This window comes from Astyanax mexicanus, chromosome 6 (genome assembly GCF_023375975.1).
Source record: "Astyanax mexicanus isolate ESR-SI-001 chromosome 6, AstMex3_surface, whole genome shotgun sequence".
NCBI classification, from domain to species: domain Eukaryota; kingdom Metazoa; phylum Chordata; class Actinopteri; order Characiformes; family Acestrorhamphidae; genus Astyanax; species Astyanax mexicanus.
Window position 1 is genome coordinate 16,331,174 of NC_064413.1, and position 20,684 is coordinate 16,351,857.

Genomic DNA, 20,684 nt, shown 5'->3' on the forward strand with positions numbered 1-20,684 from the left:
TCCATCCATCCATCCATCCATCCATCCATCCATCCATCCAACCAACCAACCAACAAACCAACAAACCAACAAACCAACAAACCAACAAACCAACCAACAAACAAACAAACAAACAAACAAACAAACCAACCAACAAACAAACCAACAAACAAACCAACAAACAAACCAACCAACCAACCAACCAACCAACAAACCAACAAACCAACAAACCAACAAACCAACCAACAAACAAACAAACAAACAAACAAACCAACCAACAAACAAACCAACAAACAAACCAGCAAACAAACCAACAAACCAACAAACCAACAAACCAACAAACAAACCAACAAACCAACAAACCAACAAACCAACCAACAAACCAACAAACCAACAAACCAACAAACAAACCAACAAACCAACAAACCAACAAACCAACAAACCAACAAACCAACAAACCAACAAACCAACAAACCAACCAACAAACCAACAAACCAACCAACCAACAATATTTACACATTAAATGCATGTCTCTATATCTTTATATACAACAGGATGTAGCATTTTAAATTATTTTATTGTGGCAACAGTGGCCATTAGAGCACCGAGCACCGGGCCACTGATGATAAAGTTGAAGGTTTGACGACACAGCAATGACTGCACACTTGTAATGACTACAAATGATCATATAATATTACACAAGTATAATGTATAACATAAGTAATATTTACTGACCTTAGTGTTACCCATGTATTTTATTCATGTTTTTGTTTTAGGATATTTAGATTTTGTAATGTCAAATTTCTATATCATTATAAATTTCTAAATAACTTGGAAAAAAAAGGGTGTAAATGCATTAGAATGCTAATATATTATCATCATTCCACTGTTTCCTGCAGCACTATTTAGGTAAGGCTTGACAACAACCCCATCCCTTAAAGGTGTCCTTCCGCTAAAATCCACTTTTTCTTGTTCTTTGTGAAATACAATAGGTCTCTGAGTTGTATATGATGCTGCACATGAAACTGTTCCTCAACCTCCATTGTCTGCAGTAGCTAGTAAAAGAAAATATATAAAAAAGAGTCCATCAGGAAAAGCACCATGTCTAGCATCAGTGTTATATGTTTGTTGTATTTTTAGAACAGTTCTGTTTACACGAGTAAAAAAAGTAAAAATCTTGTGGCTCAGCCAACCCTGGGGTGTTTTTTTTGGACTTTCTGGACCTGGACTACCCACCTCTGTGTGTAAGTAACTATAGATTTATATAGGATCTCCGGTGGATTTTGCTTTTTACAGAGACTCTAAGACTAGGTTAGTGGCAGAACTACAGGGGTTGGACAATGAAACTACAATGATTTATTGTCCTGATGGACAGTTCTGATGGAAACAGGACAGTTGAGGTGCACATTGAGTTCTGTCGTGATTTGGGCAGCCGTGGTTTAATGTTTTTTGGATACAATCCGGGTTAGCACCCGAACATCCTTTCAGACAGCTTCCTCTTACAGCGTCCACAGTTAATCCTGTTGGATTTGGTTGGTCTTTCTTGGTGGTATGCTGACATTACCCTGAATACTGTGGCTCTTGATACATCACAAAGACTTGCTGTCTTGGTCACAGATGCTCCAGCAAGACGTGCACCAACAATTTGTCAAAAGTCCTCTTTTGAACTCTGGTATGTCACCCATAATGTTGTGTGCATTGCAATATTTTGAGCAAAACTGCCATGAAACCTTCCACACTAAAATGGCAGGTGTTTCAGTTTCATTGTCCAACTCCTGTAGGTCAGAGGGCATTACACATGTAAAGTAAAATATGACATTACAAAGACTGTTATTAGTGTAAAAATGTCTTTATTTTAAAACGTTTCTAACTGTTGTTTGTCTTGCTGCCTCGCAGTGCTGTTATCCAATTAGAGGCAATATGTTTCCATGTATAAATATTCATGAACCAACAACTGCCTGGAAACTCAGTAGTAGTTATGAAATAGTTATAATGAAGAAATTATTAATAGATGTTTTCCAGTTTCTTATCAGTTCTAGGGGACTTTAGGAACCACCCACTGACAGTAGCTGAGGAAAGAAGCGAGGGCTGGGTGTTAGACTGTGTTCAGTTTTGCACATTCTGAGCTGTGTCGCATGGACAGCTGGCGGCCTGTGAAAGTGACCCTGTTTGGTGTGAAACCCTGGCGTTATTGTGGGGAGAAATGTATGCTGCGCTGCTCTCCCTGCTGTCAGAATGAGCTTTATTGTGAATGCCTCAGTGCTTTATTGTTTACTCAGAGGAGTTTATGGACTGGCTTTTATTGCTTCGTAATAAGAGCAGGGTTTCACTGAGAGACCCTGAGAAGTTAAGAGGCTTGTGTAACCCCTAAAGTGTCAGTGGACACATACAGGCCTCTGTCTGCTGGTTAAGTTGGTTAGTCACACAGAGAATGAAAGGGGGGGGGGGGGTGTTCTGGCAGTTGCACAGTTGCAGTGGTTGAATCTTTCATTTGTGATGGCCAAGGTCGTATCTGAGGCCTACTGGCGAAGGGTAAACTAAATCCCCCGTCCCTCTGGAGGTTTATAATTAAAGAACGATAGAAGGCTATGGTGGTGGAGGGTGATCAGCTGATTAGGAGGAGGGGGGTCGGAGGAGTGCAGCGCTCCTTTCAGCACTGTGTAGTACGTTATGCCTTCATTGCTCCTCCACCCATGTGTGCTCTTGCAGCTGTGTGCCCTTTCCATTGGCACCTTATTGTACTCCCTTTAAAGCATGCCAGCATCTGTCCCTCCCTCTCTCCCTCTCTCCCTCTCTCTCTTTCTCCTCCTATCTCTGTGATAGACAGCTGGCACTGCCAGTGACTGAAAGGTGACTGAAAGTCTCTCTGCCTATTTTAGGCCGGGGGGCTTTATTGTGCGGTGACCCTGGGACACAGTTATGAAGACCAACATTAGGAGATAAACAAAGCAGGAGAGCGTCAGTATCTCAGGCCTGGTAGAGAGTGTGTGTGTTCTGATATCTGACTGAGTATGGACTGAGTTTGGGATTGGTGATTTGGATTGGGTCATGGCTAGCCTCTCGGTACTCTTTCGCTTCTTGTACGTGGGCTTCATGAGAGATCGACAGGGACGACTCACACAGCAATGCCTGACCTTGGAGAAAGGTAGGCCAACTAATGATGATTGTTGAGAAAAAAGTAAAATATACAGCTCTTATATATAACAATAGATCAATTAAAAATGATGAGTTTCTTTGATTTTACCAAATTAAAAACCTCTGGAATATAATCAAGAGGAAGATGGATGATCACAAGCCGTCAAACCAAGCTGAACTGCTTGAATTTTTGCACCAGAATTAACGTAAAGTTATCCAAAAGCAGTGTGTAAGACTGGTGGAGGTGAACATGCCAAGATGCATGAAAACTGTGATTGAAAACCAGGGTTATTCCACCAAATATTGATTTCTGAACTCTTAAAACTTTATGAATATGAACTTGTTTTTTTTTTTTTTGCATTATTTGAGGCCTGAAAGATCTGCATCTTTTTTGTTATTTCAGCCATTTCTCATTTTCTGCAATTAAATGCTCTAAATGACAATATTGACAAAATATTTGGGAAACATTTTGTCTGTAGTTTATAAAATAAAACAACAGTGTTCATTTTACTCAAACATATACTTATAAATAGCAAAATCAGTATATTCGTATATATTGGAGGCATTATTTCTTCATTTTTTTGTTTCTGTGTTGGCTGTTTATTTATTGTTTGTTATTTTCTTTGTCATTATCAATTACAACAATTAAACCGCAGTTTATTACTAAAATAAATTACTAAAATATAGACGTATAGAACTGCATCCATATGCTGTTCAAAATCTTTTATGTTCATAGTCTTTAATAGTGGTGTAAAGGATCGCAAAACTCACAATTTGGATCTGATCACATTTTTTAAGTTACATATCAGATCATTTTTCAGATCAACAACAAAGAAAAAGAAAAGACAAATGTAAAAGATTAATTTTAGTTCTTAATTTGACAGTTTTTAGTATTACTACTTAACTTGTGTTTTTTTGAATTAATTTGATACAGTCTGTTTTACAGTAGGGTTGGGTGATATGACCCTAAAATAATATCACAATATTTCAAGGTATTTTCACGATAATAATACTCTTGCCGCTAATTTAAAAATACACTACTGCAACAAAATAAAAAATAATTTTTATTATTGCATACAGTATGATATGGCACCCCTCAAACTGAGATATTAAAAAATACAAGAATTTGATCAGATTTGTAACAGAAGTCAATGATCCAGAATGTCATGATGCTAATAATGCACTCCACATATTTCTATATATTCAGGATTAAAGTAGAATAAAAATGACACTGGACAGATATAATCTGTCTCTATTCGATATATAATGGGAAATGAGAACGAAATTAAAGTGAAAATTTTCTTTTTTGCTAAAAACAGCAAAAAAAAGTAGTACCCTGATGTGATAATTTGGGGTGGGTGATATCGCACGATATTTAAGAGTAAAATATCGTTCACAGTATTAAAAAAATATATTATTGCAGACAATACAATATGGCACACCCCTAACTAAAAAATATGCTTGATTATATGACAGGACGCAGAAAATATTTTATTCATTTTAACATAATAAATGATAAATTTTATATTTAAGTATAATTTGGTTAAAACCAAACATCTGCAAACCATTGCCTATACTTTAAGTGTAAATAAAATGTTAATAATGTAACAAAGTAAATTAAATAAAGTGTAATGTAACTAAAGTGCAGAATTTTAAGTTTCATAATTCTTTCCTTTTTCTTTGCATTGTGAATACTGTATGGTCCTAAATAGAGGAGGCCTTATTAGGGCCTGGTTGTTACAGCAATTCTTGATGGCATAATGACGTTACAATGTTTGGAAATCCCTGGTTTTATCCCTCTCACTGCTTTTTAAATGGCTATTATAGTGTTGCAAATGCTGGCCAACCATAAGGCTTTAAACTCATTAAAGTTTATCTGGGTTTAACTACTGCCTTGCAGAGATTATCAGTAAATGAGAAAATAATGATGGATTTCCGTCTCAGGATATCGTTTGGAGTACTCTGAAGGTTTTAACCTATTTGTGTAATTTTAGCTTCTCATTAAATTACAGATCGAGGTTCTGCGGTTGGTACAAAGCCTTGTTGTGTCTTTCTTTGGAGTGATCTAGGGGGCACTGGAAGTCGACAGTTCACGTTTAATATGGGTATGGCAAATAAACAAGCGAGGGTCCTGACTTTAGTGGGTGGATCAAATCCACAAACCCCCTTTTTGCTTCCCAGGCCTTTTTTTTCCCCTGTTAAGCTGCAGACCTCTAGCACTGTGCTGCCAAACACCCTCACATGTCTACACACTCCCAGGCTAACTTGTAAATCTGTCTTGCAGTAGGGGGAACACCAAGTCACAGACAAAGGGAGGTGGCACTGCCATTAAAACGGAGGCATTTTCTTCCCTGTAGTGCCCATTTTACCCCCTGATTCAGCTTCAGGCTCCACTGTTCCCTTAGTCTTAGTCCAGCAGCAGATGTGAGCTGTGGTATCAGGGTTGTAGTGTGTTGTAGATGTATTGAAGTATGGGCACGGTTGTGGATATTCACAGTTGGCAGTATGCTCAAGCTGGGAAGAGGCTCATCCGACTCTCAGGTACAGTAAAAACTGCTGCTGTTCACTTTTAGTGGACCTTGTATGAAAAGGACCTTGTATTGAAAGGACAAGATTCAGTTGAATACTTGAGTGCTCTAGCATTGGCATTATTAATTACACAGACTGTAGCAAAAATTGCACTGTAGTATAACACTGCAATATATATCTTTTAAATACATTTGAATTCTAAAATATTAATTCAATGAAGATGTTTCATAGACTTTATAGATAGATACTTTCCTGCTGGTCATATGCTGATATATATCTGAAAAAACTGAGAAGTGGCAGAACTCAAAATGATAACTCACTATTTCAACATGTGGCACCCCTGTCAGTTGCTAATAGCTGCATTGCCTCATGTTCTGCAGTTTATTTTCTTGGCTGTATGTTGTCATTTTTATTTGTTTTCTAGTAGAGATGCATTGTAATGTATTTTATTTTTTTTACAAAACTAATCAAAATTTCTGAATGTCAAAAAGTCTGAGAGACAAAGGCGAGTTTTTTCACAAGTTTACATTGATTTTGCCAAGTTTTAATTGATTAAATTTTATTGAATTACCATTGAATATATTAAATAGCCTGAATTTGTTTGTGTTATGCTTTTTAAACAAAAATATTAACTAAACAATGAACCTTTTTAATATGCCAGCAGACATAGCAATTCTGTTCTTGTCGTAACTTTACCTCAGTAGTTTCATACTATTCACACATTTACCCCAGCAGGGCATTTTTAGTCACAAATGTACCTCAGTATTGCTATTGTAATAATATACAGCTCTGGAAAAATTAAGAGACCACTTCAGTTTTATTTATTTTTATTTTTTTTACCTCAGCACTGCTACTGAAGTCCGATATGTGTAGCTACAGGTTGGAGGCTTGTATTTGTGCAATTTACTGATGTCTGCCTGTAAGATGGACAAAAAATGGACAAAAGGAGCGCTCTAACAGCCAGAATGACGGAGCTGCCTACAGCACTGCCTGTCTACATTGTTTAAATATCTGCCTCTTGTGCTTATATTTCGGCCAATGCCGATTATCTAAAAAAAAAAAGTAATAAAACTGGCCCGATTAATCGTCCAGCCGATATATTGGTTGATCACTACATGTGAGTAGCATGTACACAGACTCTTTTGTTAAACAAACATACAAACCATCAAACAAGTGCTAAGGGTACGTTAGCTCAGTTAACGTTACTATCCTTGCCCTGTACAACTGATATCTTCCAGATGGAAAACAGCCCATTTGAAGCAATAGTAAACTAAGTAAGCTGATAGCACGTATGATAAGTGATGCTGAATGCTTTAGTTTGTTTAGCTTGTGTTAGTAAAGCATAAAAATATTAACTTAAACCTGGCTTTTTTTGGCCCTCTCTGCCTGTTATATCCCTCACTCCCTGAATTGTTATATCCGAGCTTTGAAACACAGCACTGCTGGGGGCTGGAGGAGGAGGGGAAGTGAGGGGAAATGCTTTTATTAGAGAAACCACTACAGTAAGACTTTTAGCGGTTAGAATTATTACTTTTTTTCACCTATATGGCCTTTTTATTCATTTGGCTGAATATTTTTAGCTGTCACATATTCTGTGCACCTCTATTTTTCACATTATAAGACGCACCGTATTGTAAAGCACACTATCAGTTAAGGTCTATGTTCTGGTCTATTTTCATATATAAGGCGCACCCGATTATAAGGCGCATTTTAAGATACACTATAAGGAACTTCTAATTCAGCAGGTCTCGCCGCTGGGTGGTGGTGGGGGAGGGTAGCTAATTAAGTTCAGTAAAGCTAAGCTAAGTAAACAACAAACTGTAGAGAAAAAAAACTTTCTTTTAAAGTCAATTTCTCTCCTGAAAACTGTTTATTTGGGTAAGTAAAGCGCTTCCATTTATTTACAGTAAGCTTAGATTAATGAATTTCTCCAGCATTAGGATGGAGCATTAGCATTAGCGGCATGGAGCAGGGCTAGCTGGGTTAAGGAGCAGTTTACAGACCAATAATACTCCCCTCTACACAGGTGAAATAGCTAACGTGGTTAGCAGGTAATGCTAAAGTTACTCCAGCAGTGCTAGCCAGGGTTAGCAGCAGGCTACAAGCTGATAATACTCACCTCTGAGAACAGGGAAATAGCGGTTAGGGGCTAATGCTAATGCTACTCCAGCCTCGGTGCTGGAGAACTAAATTGAAACTCCTGAATAACGCTGCAGTTTGGAGAAATGGCTTTATTGCTCATTACAACCTGACTGGTAAAATTCATACATAATACATACTGGATTAAAAGGTGCAGAAAAGATGTTTTTTGGTAAAATTAAAGGATTTTAAGTGTGCCTTATAGTGCAAATAATATGGTATACAAAACAACAGAATATAATCCTCCTAATAAAGCTAAATATAGCTGAATGCGGGAATCAGTGAACCCTGGCCACTTCAGGGTCAGGGAGACAATTCAGCGATGGCACCGCAGAATGAAATCATGTCTCGAGGGCATAAGGAAGGGGAGATTTTCACTTTTGCTCCGCACATATCATTTTCAGGGGACATATGAGAGTGTAACCCCCTCTTTTGACTCGCTGACCGAGCGGTCCCTGAGGGATGCACTCAGGCTGCATCTTGGCCTCCGTCATGCTGTAAAACAACAAGCAATCAGGGCTTGTGAACAAGCTCATAAAACTGCGCAGGAAAGGTTGCCAGAGTAGAGGAGGCAGAGCAGAGGGAGAATAGCAGGGGCGAGAAATGGAGGGACGAGGCTGGGGAGCTGTAACTCATGCTAGGTACTGGCTGCATTCAGAGGCGCTGATGTGTGAGAAAAACGAGCTGGCATGAGCTCACACACCACTCTTAGCTGCATTGGGCTGTGGTGGAGGGGGGAAATGGCTAGTCTGAATGCTAATTTGGCAAAAATCTAAATAAGTTGTTGTGAAATGGTTTTATTAGCCTTTGTGTGAGTTAAAGCATGAAATGTGCAAACACATTTTAAGTAGTTTATTCATCTTTTTCAGTCTCAGCAGTTTTAAGAAACCGCTGTTCTGCCATGCTGTATGGTTACTAGACATAAGATATTGTGTCACCTGAGAAGTAGTGCAGATGGTGCTATGTTTCTGTATTTACTGTAAATTCTGTATCATGTAATCAGACTTATTTTAAAACAAAAACCTGATCAGATGCCAAGATCAATTTGCATACAGGGTTGCGGACTAATTTAATACAGTACAAACTTTTTAATTAATGTCAAGTCAAGTCAAGAGGCTTTTATTGTCATTACAACTAAGTACAGGTACACAGTGTAGTTAAATTACATTCCTCCGGAACCATGGTGCAACATGGAACAACAAGCAGTAGACAACATAAAGTACAAGAGTGACGACAGTGCAACATAAAACTATAACACTAAATAACAATAAATACAATAAATACAAAAGACGAGACAATTTAAAGACAGGACAGTGCAGTACCGATACGGTATAATAGAGATGTGTAACATACTGTAACGTATATAACATATATAATAACAGCAGTTACTGAGGTAGAGAGTTTATAGTTTTTGAGATTAGCAGCAAATATTGCTGATAGGAATAAAGATATTTCAGTCTCAGTGTGCTGAGTGGGTGTGTGTGTGTGTGTGTGTGTGTGTAAAGAGGGGAGGTTCAGTTCAGTTATGTGTGAGTGTGTTGGGTGTGTGTTGGGTGTGTGTTGGGTGGGGTGGGGTTCAGCGCCGTCTCTGTGTGTTGAGGAGTCTGACTGCCTGGTGGATGAAGCTGTTGCAGAGTCTAGTAGTGGAGGCTCTGATGCTCCTGTATCTTCTGCCGGATGGCATCAGAGCGAAGAGTCCGTGTGAGGGATGGGTGGGGTCGTCCACAATGCTGGTGGCTTTGCGGTTGCAGTGTGTGGTGTAGATCTCTGTGATGGACGGAAGAGAGACCCTGATGATCTTCTCAGCTGTCCTCACTATCCGCTGTAGGGTCTTGCGGTCTGAAGTGTTGCAGTTCCCAAACCAGACGGTAATGCAGGCGCTCAGGATGCTTTCTACAGTCCCTCTGTAGAACATGGTGAGGATGGGAGGTGGGTGATGTGCTTTTATCAGTCTCTGCAGGAAGTAGAGGCGCTGCTGGGCTTTCTTGGTTATGGAGCTGGTGTTGAGGGACCAGGTGAGGTTCTCTGCAATGTGAACACAGAGGAACTTGGTGTTCTTCACAATTTCCACAGCAGAGCCGTTGATGTTCAGCGAGTACTGTGGTGTATCTGTCAATAAATGGTAAACCATCAGTTTGACACATGCCAGTCTTATAGTACTATAAAGGCAAATTTGTACTTCTCCATTAATACTACTGTGTTGCCTACATGTACCCTGTGAAAATGTCTCATGCAGCAGCATGCATACGGTTCTAATTTCCCCTCAGGTATACCGCCCAGCACTACCTTTATCTTATTAAAAGAGCAAAAACATATTTCTTTATTACTCTGTCAAAGGAAGAAGCAACACTGTTCAATCCGAGCAATCTTTTGCTGTGTGAGCTCCATAATTCTATGTGGACGCCTTCACAATAGACTTGTAATTAATTCAGCAGCTGAGGACGACTTGTTTTAACCATATAATTCAGAATGAACAGGATTTCGTTACGTGTTTCAGGCATGCCCTTTGATTCTCTATTGCATCATTGAGCTTCAGTCATGTCTCAGATGTGCTACAGTGTAGCAAATCCCCTTTTCCCTGCCTCATGCTGCTTTTTAATTGAACTGAACCAGGACCAGCTGTCTCCACATAGCTTACCCATCACCCATTAACACACAACCATCAGGACTGGCTGTGGGATGTGTTTGTTTCTCGTCCCCCTCCTCTGTTCTGAGTAGATTGATATGGGATGACAGAATGAGATGAGCAATGGGCTGGTAGCTCAGAGACCTGGCCAAGGCTCTGGCCTGCTTATCCAAAGTCCCCAAAGCTGAGAAAATGGCACGTTGTTACCTCTGAGGCTGCGCTATATTTAGAGCAGAGACAAAAAAAGGAAATCTAGCCTAGCGCTGGCCAATGCACACACACACTAATACACACACACACACACACACACACACACACACACGCTGCCAAAGTTTCCATCCCACCATGATTAGATTGGGGGCCTGAGCGGGAGAGAGAAAGAGCATGAGGCCAGACACCCACGTTTCCTGCCTGCCGTGCCAAGCAATACAGCACTGTAAAAAAAGACCTCCCCTGAATCACTGTTCAGTGCCACCAACCTGCAACACTAGCTAGACATTGTTTCCAGTCCATTTTGGTTATTAAAAGTAGTCAGTGGTTGCCATTTTTGTCTTAAAAAAAAAAAAAAAACCTTGTCAAGATACATGAAGATACTGTTATTTTTATATGACAATGCAAAAGCTGGTTTCCCAATACTTATACTACAATATAATGAGATTTTATTAATTGTGATCATGTTGACAGTTATCTTTTTTTAACCATGTGTAGGAGATAATCAGTGTTTAAAGCACACCGACCTAACAGTCCATTTCATCAAGAATAGTATATAAAAAAGTGTTAATTTAAGTGATGTGTAGCAAAATGTAAAAAAAAAAACTTTACTATGCATTACAAAATAATTTAAACCAGTTTTTAAGAATCTGCTGATGATGATGCATTTGGTCTGCATGGCAAAACTTGTGATTAATATTGTTTATTGCGAAAATATCTTCAAAAAAGTGACAGTCCATAGTATTTTGTTTCTAAACTGAAAGCAGAGAGGGGATAAAATATTGTGTTTAATGGTACCCTGTTAAGCCTAATATATTCATTCTTAAAACTGAGGTGTAGGGTCGCTTCTTCTGGCCACGTTACACATCTTTACGTACTTGTGTCACACTTACAGCCTCTAAATAAGGATCCGGCTCTGTTTTACTGAACACGAGCAGCTGGTGGAGCAATGGAGACTTCAGAAGAGGAAACTCAGACCTCAGTAGCTCTTTCACTCAGAGTAAAAACAAAGAAACCAAGGGGTGAAGCAAGTTCTGAAGCCAAAAAGTAACGTGATAGAGTCCGCATTAAAAAACAGGAGTAATATCGGATTGGCGTTTGAACGGTGGACAGAGCCCCGTGGCCACACTTTCTCTCTCTGTCTGAACATAACCTGGAATCCAATTCATCTGCCCTGAAAGGAGACCGCATCACACCCGCTCAGTTTAAAAGGATTCTTCCACATGCAATTACCCATTCTCACCAGAGAGGGCCCTAAATCCCCCAAATCCCAAAACTTACGGACATCAGCTTTTACATATTGTATTATCATAATTTTGCCTTATCGTCCAGCTCTAAATCTTGCAATGTACTCATGATTTTAATTAATATAATATAATTTATGCGGCCTAAAGCGCTGCCACTATGAGCAGGAGGTCCCAGGTTCGAACCCCCGCTCCTGCAGCTTTGCCATTAAGCTGCACACGATCAGAGGGAGTAAAATTGGCCCTGCTCCCTCTGGGTGGGTAGATGGCGCTCTCTCCCCACATCACTTCTACGGTGATATCTGCAGCACAGAGCGTCTGTGAGCTGATGTACCGGAACCAAGCCGCTGCACTTTCCTCCAGGCGCTGTAATGCTGCTCGGCAAGAAGCGGTGGATGGCTTCACATGTATCGGAGGAAGCATGTGCTAGTCTTCGCCCTCCTGGTGTGTTGGGGCATTACTAGTTATAGGGGGAGTCCTAATGAGTGAGTTGGGTAATAGACCGTGTAAATTGGGGAAAAAATGGGAAAAGTTTGAAATAAAATGATAAAAAAATAAAAAATAATAATATAATTTATTTAATAATTTATTTATATAGCACTTTTTATGCATTTAAAATCAGTACACATAAAACTGTACATATATACAGATGAACAAAACCCCTAGCAAAATGTACCAAACACACAAAAAGCAACTAGGTTTAAAAAAAAAAAAAAGAGATTAACAAAATGAATAAAGTACATAAAAAAAGAAAAACAAAAGAAACTAAAACCAAGCAACAAAAATATATATAATAACCTAGATATAAAAAAATTAATAAAATACAGATTAATATGAAAACTGTTTAATAATAAGAATGAAATAATAATAACTAATGAACATTAATAACATACAGAGTAATACAAGATGCAGAAAAGAAGATCTAAAAAAGGCTAATGGGAGCTAATAAAAGCCAACATATATGAGTATATATTTAAGTATTTATTCAGAATTGATTTGTGCTCAATGTTCAATACATTTTCAGGGACCAGTTTGTAAACAGATTTTCTTTTATCCTAAGAGAAGAAAAACTACAGAATATACAAAAACTCTATAACTATAGAACAGGGTGTGTATATATATATGTGTGTGTAAAATGATTTGGTGAAAGCTAGCTCTCAGTATTGTTGTGTTCACTGTAGAGGCTGAATAGGTCTGAGAGGAATCTCTGCAGGTGCTGAATGAGTAGCAGGGCTGCTCGTAAAGTGTTTCTGACTGCTGTGTAATTGGGTGAGCTGATTGTTATGCTCTGGAGTGCAGTGTGATGTTCCTGTCTCACCGTGTTATTGGATCTTTACCGGTAAGCACTAGAATCATTTGTTGAGCTGTGTTTGAACTGCTGAAATGAAAAAAAAAAAAAAAAATTAGCTCCTGCTTAACGGCACCGAATGATCTGTACTTAAACGACATGTTCAGTTTTTTGTGTAGAAGCTCTAAGTGATTTAACTTACTGGGAATTAAATTTTCTGGTTTGGATTTATTTGTTTTAGATTATTTAATATTTAAAACTGGTTGGGTGGAGAAGATTACAATAAACACCATTTAAATAACAGCTTAAAATGTGCCTAGAGCTTAGATAAGGCCCAAAAATCCAGCCCACCCCGGCTCAAGCCTGTGCACATTCTGCCCGAGCCCAGATATTTTTTAAGTAAGCAGAGTGTTAAAACTATTCAGAGTAATGTTAATTAACATTGCAACATGGAAGAAGCATAGACCTATTATTTAAGAACAAGACCTGCAACAAGTCCAGACCTGCATGATTATTACATTTTAACTTGTGCCACTTTCTTTTAAAAAGTTTGATTTGTTACTTTGCTATATTGTGATTATCACGCCATGTATTTATATGAAATAAAAATAGCATTAAAAATGCCAGACGCCTGTGTCACAGACTAATTTCTGTAGCTTGACCCAACCCAACCCGAGGAAAGAGGTAAACTTAAATGTGCCCTTTAATAGTAGTACAGACCTCCCAAGTTGCAAAAAATAAATTTCAGACACACATATATCACAGTGTCACATTAAAGCAGCACTAGGTAGGATTTCCTTGATTTTTTATCTTTTTAAGAAGTAAAATTACATTTTGAAATTCACTGCAGCGCTCCATTGAGGTGTAATAGGAGGAATAGCGGTCTGTGCCGGGCTCCTCTGAGCTCAAACCAGACTCTGTAAGTTTTCTGAGGCGGCCTGAATGGCTGACTAAGAGACTCTTCGTAGAGAACAGGCCAACCAGAACCCTTTCTGCTTTGTATGCGCTTCTATTTTACACCTGTGATTGAGGGGAAAAAAGTATTGGGCCACTTGTTCTAGATACTGGGTAGATTTTATCTGACTTGCAGGAATCAGGGAGCTGTTATTGATATGTGGTACACTCCCGCAACTTCCAGGAGACTTGGGATGTCTGGTAATACACAGTAATTCATGTCATGTATTATATAAGGAGGTCAGGAAGTTTGAGTTTGTAGTGAAAGTCCATGAGTCGTCCAGAAAGAAACCCGTGTTCACCCCAGCTTGTCTGATCTTGCCGTGATTGCAGTGGTTTGCAGGGTCTCAGAACACAGTGAAGGTGTTGGATATGCTGAGGCTGTCCTTGCCTGTCTGTAGACAGATATCACAATTGTAAAACTTTAGACAGTGATAGTTTCGGCTGTGTTTCTTTTTTTTTTTTTTTTTTTTTTTTTTTTTTTTTTTTTTACAATGGTGCTTCTACACAGTTCAGTCACCCCACTTTACATAGTGGTCATTAAGCACCTACTCACAATGCTAATGAACACTGCAGTTTAGCTTAGCACTCCACACAGAGAGCTTCAAATTGTTATATATATAAAAAAACATTCAAATGTGAGTCTGAGTGGCAAAAGAGGAGGTTAAAATGGTTGTATTGGTATTGAAAACCAGTTATGATCCCCGTTGTTCTATTTACATCTAAGACTGCATTTTAAAATAGAGCAGAACAATTAGCTAGCTAGCGCACTTAGCAGTAGCCTGTCCTGATCTATTTTTTAACATAGCGAACAACAAATTCTGATTTAATTAGTTGTTCACTATGTTAGCATAATTAGAGACTTTCATTTGTTGTTATCTTGCTATGTTAGCTTATTTATGGATGATTAGGCTTTTATTTATTGTGCACTTTGTAGTAGATAACTTGGACACAAGCTTCTGTTTGTTGTTGGTGGGTTTTTTGTGGGTTGGACGGCCAATCCTGGAAAGTGTTCCCCTTAATAAATGAAATTATTATTTAAAAGTGCTTGTTATATTTACCCAGATTGTATTTATCTGATATTAAAATTGCAAATTAAAATGCAAAAAGAAATCTTTAGGGGGGCAAATATTTTTTTTCTCGCCACTGTATGTATTCAAAGGTGTTTATTTAGCATTACTGCTTATGCCATTTTTAAATATCCAGCTGTCAGAATGATAAGAGTGAATCTCTCCAACAAAGAACAAACACGACACATAGAAAATTAATAATAAATTATGGAATATATTTACCAGATCCTTTTAAGAAGAATTCAAAGCAGAAAGCATTTTTTCCCCAATTATTATTTTTTTTAAATAAAATTATATTAAAACTACGTATGAGGTGGCATACCCAGATGTGTATCATTACCTTGTTGAAATGCAGTATATTTACATTAGAGAAGCAGATAAAGCAAAGTGCAGTTTAGAGGAAAATTTGGGTATATTTGGCCCCCAGTGCCGAGGGCATCATTATTTTGCATGGTGTGTGACAGTGGTTACTGTCTGTTGTTTTAAATGCTGTTTGCCATGGACTGGAAGCGGCATAGGAGGAGCTAAATCACTTCCTATGCTTATAAACGAAAGGGTCTATGTCAGAAACACTAACAATTACTGCTCTTTTAAAGACTAAATCATCAAAATTAATAATTACCAGAAAATTATTTATTTTAAATTGAAGTGGTTTATTTGACCTTCTGACCAATTTAAAAATACTTTATATACAGCTCTGCAAAAAATAAGAACAGTTTCTTTGATTTTTCTAAATTGAAAACCTCTGGAATATAATCAAGAGGAAGATGGATGATCACAAGCCAACAAACCAAACTGAACTGCTTGAATATTTCCATCAGGAGTGATGTTAAAGATAAAGTTATCCAAAAGCAATGTGTAAGACTGGTGGAGGAAGACATGCCAAGATGCATGCCATTTCTTATTTTCTGCAAATAAATGCTCTAAATGGCAATATTTTTAGTTGGAATTTGGGAGAAATGTTGTCTGTAGTTTATAGAATAAAACAACAATGTTCATTTTACTTAAACATAGACCTATAAATAGTAAAATCAGAGAAACTTAATTAGAAACTGAAGTGCTCTCTTAATTTTTTCAAGCGCTCTATATGACTTTATATTTTGTAGCATATTTGATACATCAGGAATGTATTGTTTCAACAGGGTTTTTAAATTCAAAATAAAACCTGCAGAAATCAGAGTGTAACTCTTTTTCTGCTACATGCATTCAACACAGATAATCCACCAGAAAACATGCATCTGTGTGCAGTATTTTTTATTAGTAGCCTTTTTGGCGGCTTTACATCAGTAGCATATTTATGTATGTGTCCATATCCTCTTCGTGCTCTGTTTTTTTGCGGGGCAAAGGTCAGATGCTCATCTGTTGATGCTGCTGTCGCTGCTCCATGACTCATATTTTTTTGCGTAACAGAACAGAGGAGTGCAGCGGAGGGGTGGTCTGTGCAGTACTGACCCCTTCACTGCAGGCTGAATAGCAGCATGACATGCTGGAGGGCTTTAAACACAGACTGACGGATATAGGAATGGGATATAGGCAGTCAGGCCCTTATATATAAGCTGCGTATAGATGAGGCCAAAACAGTGTGAGGGTAGAGTATGAGCAGTGAGATGAGGTCAATTTCTCCATGCCTTACCCCTTTCCCAGCTCTCTCTCTCTCTCACAAATACAAACACACACACACACACACATGTACACCCACACAGCCAGAGGCTCTCCTGTTCTGCACTCTTTTGACTGAGCTCTCTGCAGTAACTGATAGTTTTCCCTGAAGCCAGGCAGCACTGGGCAGTTTAGCCCGATGACATAATGTATGATAATAGGCAGGCAGGCCTGACCACGCGCTAAGCTGAGGAATCAATAGCAGGGAAAAAACGAGGGCTTCTTGCATTGAAAACAAGCTCTTCTCTCTCTTAGGACTTTAATGAACATCAATAATACCCAACTGGGGGGGTTGCCACAGCTCTTCTTGACCATCCTTCTGACATTTTGAAGGTCTTTTCTTTGTGAGGAAGCAGCTAGCGTGAAGGTTGTTTTTGTGGCAATGTCGTAGGTGCTAATTCAAACAAATACATCTGGTACTAATACTGATACTAGTATTGCATTTACAAGATGGAGATGTTAGTAAATCAATTAATCTGTGTTAATTTTTCTTTAGGAATTTTGATCTCAAATAAAACACTTAAAGTAAAACAGCTACTATATTTTTCGCACCTTAAATCCTTTAATTTTACTAAAAATCGTCAGTGCACTTTTTAATCCAGTGTGTATTATGTATGAATTTTACCAGTCAGGTAAAGCCACAATTCAGCAGTAAAGCCTCTCTGCTGAAGTACAGAGTTATACAGGAGTTTCAGTTTAATTCTCCAGCACTGAGTCTGAAGTAGCATTAGCATTAACCGCTAACCACTATTTCCTCATTCAGAGGTGAGTATTATCGGCCTGTAGCCTGCTACTAACCCAGGCTAGCACTGCTGAAGTAGCATTAGCATTACCGCTAATCACTCTTGCTATTTCCCCATTCAAAGGGGAGTATTATTGGCCTGTAGCCTGCTCCTAACCCCGGCTAGCACTGCTAGATTAGCATTAGCATTACTCAATAACTGTGCTCGCTATTTTCCCATTCAGAGGGGAGTACTATCGGCCTGTAGCCTGCTCCTGATCATGGCTAGCACTGCTGGAGTGGTTAGCTGCTAATGCTAACCGCTCCAGCCTTAGTTGTGGAAAAATTTGTGAATCTAAGCTTACTTTTAAGAAATAGAAGTGCTTCACTCACCCAAATAAACCGTTTTCAGGAGAGAAATCTGTGTAGATTAATATCTAGCACTTGTTTGACATTAAAAGCTATTTTTTTAATACAGTTTTGTTTGCTGAGCTTAGCTTTACTTAACTTAGTTAGCTTCCTCCCACCACCACCCATCGGTGAGACCTGCTGAATTAGAAGTTCCTTATAGTGTCTCTCAAAATGTGCCTTATAATCTGATGTGCCTTATGTAGACCAGAAAATACCATATAGACCAGAAAAAAGACGTTCATTGATGGTGCGAAAAATATAGTACGAAATAGGAATGCACTGAATATTAGAAAACTGGACATATAAGTGAATAGACTAAATTATTAATACCGAACAATGAGCGATTTATTGTCATAGTCATTTTGTAGTGTTTCCTCTAATGTTAGGATTTGTTCCAGCAGTGGCAAGGGTTGTGTAAAATGTGATTTTGGAAAATTGATTTTGGAACGTACAGCCTCATTTTAATGTGTCTATGCTTATAAGATGTAATTTTGACTGAAGTTTAAGGCCTTTTTTTATACATGTAGTTGGTTTCTATGGTCCAGATCAGTTGATGAGTTTGTTAGTCATACTTGGAGTATGACTAACACTAAACACTGAAATGCTGCACTTTCAAGCACAGTGTTTTCAAAAGGACGTGCAGCGAAGATGTACATGTAATAAACAGAGTCGCGCAGCTGCGAGTACTGAATGCAGCACACACTGCGCATGCATACACACAGGGTTTGTTCATAGCTGTGGTAACTAATTAGTGTTATTTGCCTTATATATCAGATTAAACTGCGCCTTATCAGCCGTATAGCTCAAATAAAAGGAGTATATTTGATAGCTGGGTGGGATCAACACCAGATCATGTATATACACCTCTTATAGCAGGTTTTGGTTTGGTTGTTTTGATCTAAACCCAAGATCACATCTGCTAAAATAAAGTACACTAAGGGTACAAATAAACCAGAGTCTGTTTTAACCAGACCAAATAGTCCTGTGTGAAAACACCCCAAGACATTTTGCTGATTGCTGATTGAAGCGTGTATAAAGTAGTCACCCCACTCACACCCGCTCTCTCTAAACTGCTGACAGTGATCCTGTAGAAAGGTACCTGCTTAGTGCTCTCGTCTCTTTCTCAGGTATTAAGATCATGCCATCTGGTGAGTAGGCGGGAGAGCATGGAATCAGGACAGAAGAAAGCGGGGTGTATAGCCTGAGCAGCTGAAGCAGTTTAAATAGAGGATAGCAGGGGCTCATTAAGAACAAATACAAATATAAATGACATGTAGTTTAACTGAACTATTTACCTAAATGAAAAATAGAAATTTGGTACAAAAAAGTAAGCATGCATTTTATTGCTGTAACAACTGTTGCACAATTTGCACTAAAATCACCATAATTAATTAAGATTAATTAAGTTTTTAATTAATCTTATATATCTTATAGATTTTTTTGTGGCCAAAACTGAAGAAAAAGAATAATGGCAATATTTAATATGTTTTGCACATAATTAAATAGCCTAAGAGAAAAAAAAAAACAGTTACAGAACTACAATTTAAAAATATTTATTCAACACTGAACACGGAAAGAAAGGAAATAAAAAGGGGAAAATGTGTGTAAAGTTTTAATACTTATAGTTTTTAATAAATTATTTAGTCTCTTCACTCATTTGTGTTGAATATTCAGTGCATTTCTGATAAATACTGTATGATATTTCATAAATAATTCTTCTGAAATGATCTCTTAATATTAAAGGTATTAATCCACAAGTTGTTTTTTGTGTTTCTACTGTGAATTATTTCGTATTGCTTAATCTGTGATTGTGATTATGTGAGTTTGATTTAATGGCTCTTTTTAATCTCCTGTTTCTTCACAGGGTTCAACCGAAATGAAGAGATGAAGGCCATCGAGGTTCTGCCCATTCTGAAAGAGAAAGTGGCTTTCTTATCAGGTGAGCTAATGAACCCACATCTGCTCTCCCACAGCTTTCCCAGATCCAGTATTTTTTTGCTTTTTGCCCAGCACTTTTTAAAATGGACACTTAACTTTAAAAAAAAAAAAAAAAAAATATATATATATATATATATATATATATATATATATATATATATATATATATATATATATATATATATATATATATATATATAAATCCTTAAACTTGCAGATACCCTGGACTTATTAACCATTATGTATAATTTATTTTAAAAACAATAAAAGTGCTTTTTTGCTGTTTTAATCCAAAGAGTTTCTGTTGCCAAATATTTGGCGCATCCCTGTTATAAATGTATAGGCTGTAGGCACTGTTATCAGAAGATAACAATGCCCTACCTGTCATCACAAATAATCAAATTTACAATGTTTGAGTATTGTAAAGTTTTTGTCTTTTTGTACAGTCCCTTGATTTAAAACATGTATTTTAGTAATGTACATATTGATTGTAATCATTTTTGGCAAGTATTAAATCAGGAAGGAAAAAAATCTGTATATTCACATCATTTGCCTTTAGTCACAACATTTGTCCTACAGTCCTAGTTTTCCTGTTTCTCCTCTCTGTGTGTGCTTTCTGCCTGAGAGTGACTGCAGCAGGGAAGTTTAGTGTCTGTCTGGCTGACTGACCCAGATAGCATAAGTATGTTTTAATCCGTGCCACACCAACTTGTCTATCAGAGGCTTAGCTTGGCTAAAGTAGAGATAACACACTCCTCCTTTTTTGAACTTTGCTCTGGGG

The 20,684-nt window shown here is 37.9% G+C and overlaps 1 protein-coding gene across 4 annotated transcripts in view; it reads left to right on the forward strand.

The window, feature by feature from the left end:
• triob (trio Rho guanine nucleotide exchange factor b) overlaps window positions 1-20,684 on the forward strand; it is a 274,443-nt gene that overhangs the window by 63,596 nt on the left and 190,163 nt on the right. For 3 of the 4 annotated variants that reach the window (XM_049480847.1, XM_049480843.1, XM_049480844.1), the window contains exon 3: window positions 19,830-19,904. In XM_049480847.1, the coding sequence (XP_049336804.1) occupies window positions 19,830-19,904 (75 nt within the window). Of the gene's footprint in view, window positions 1-2,866; window positions 3,125-19,829; window positions 19,905-20,684 lie in introns of those variants that run through there. The other variant, XM_049480845.1, reaches the window with a different exon arrangement.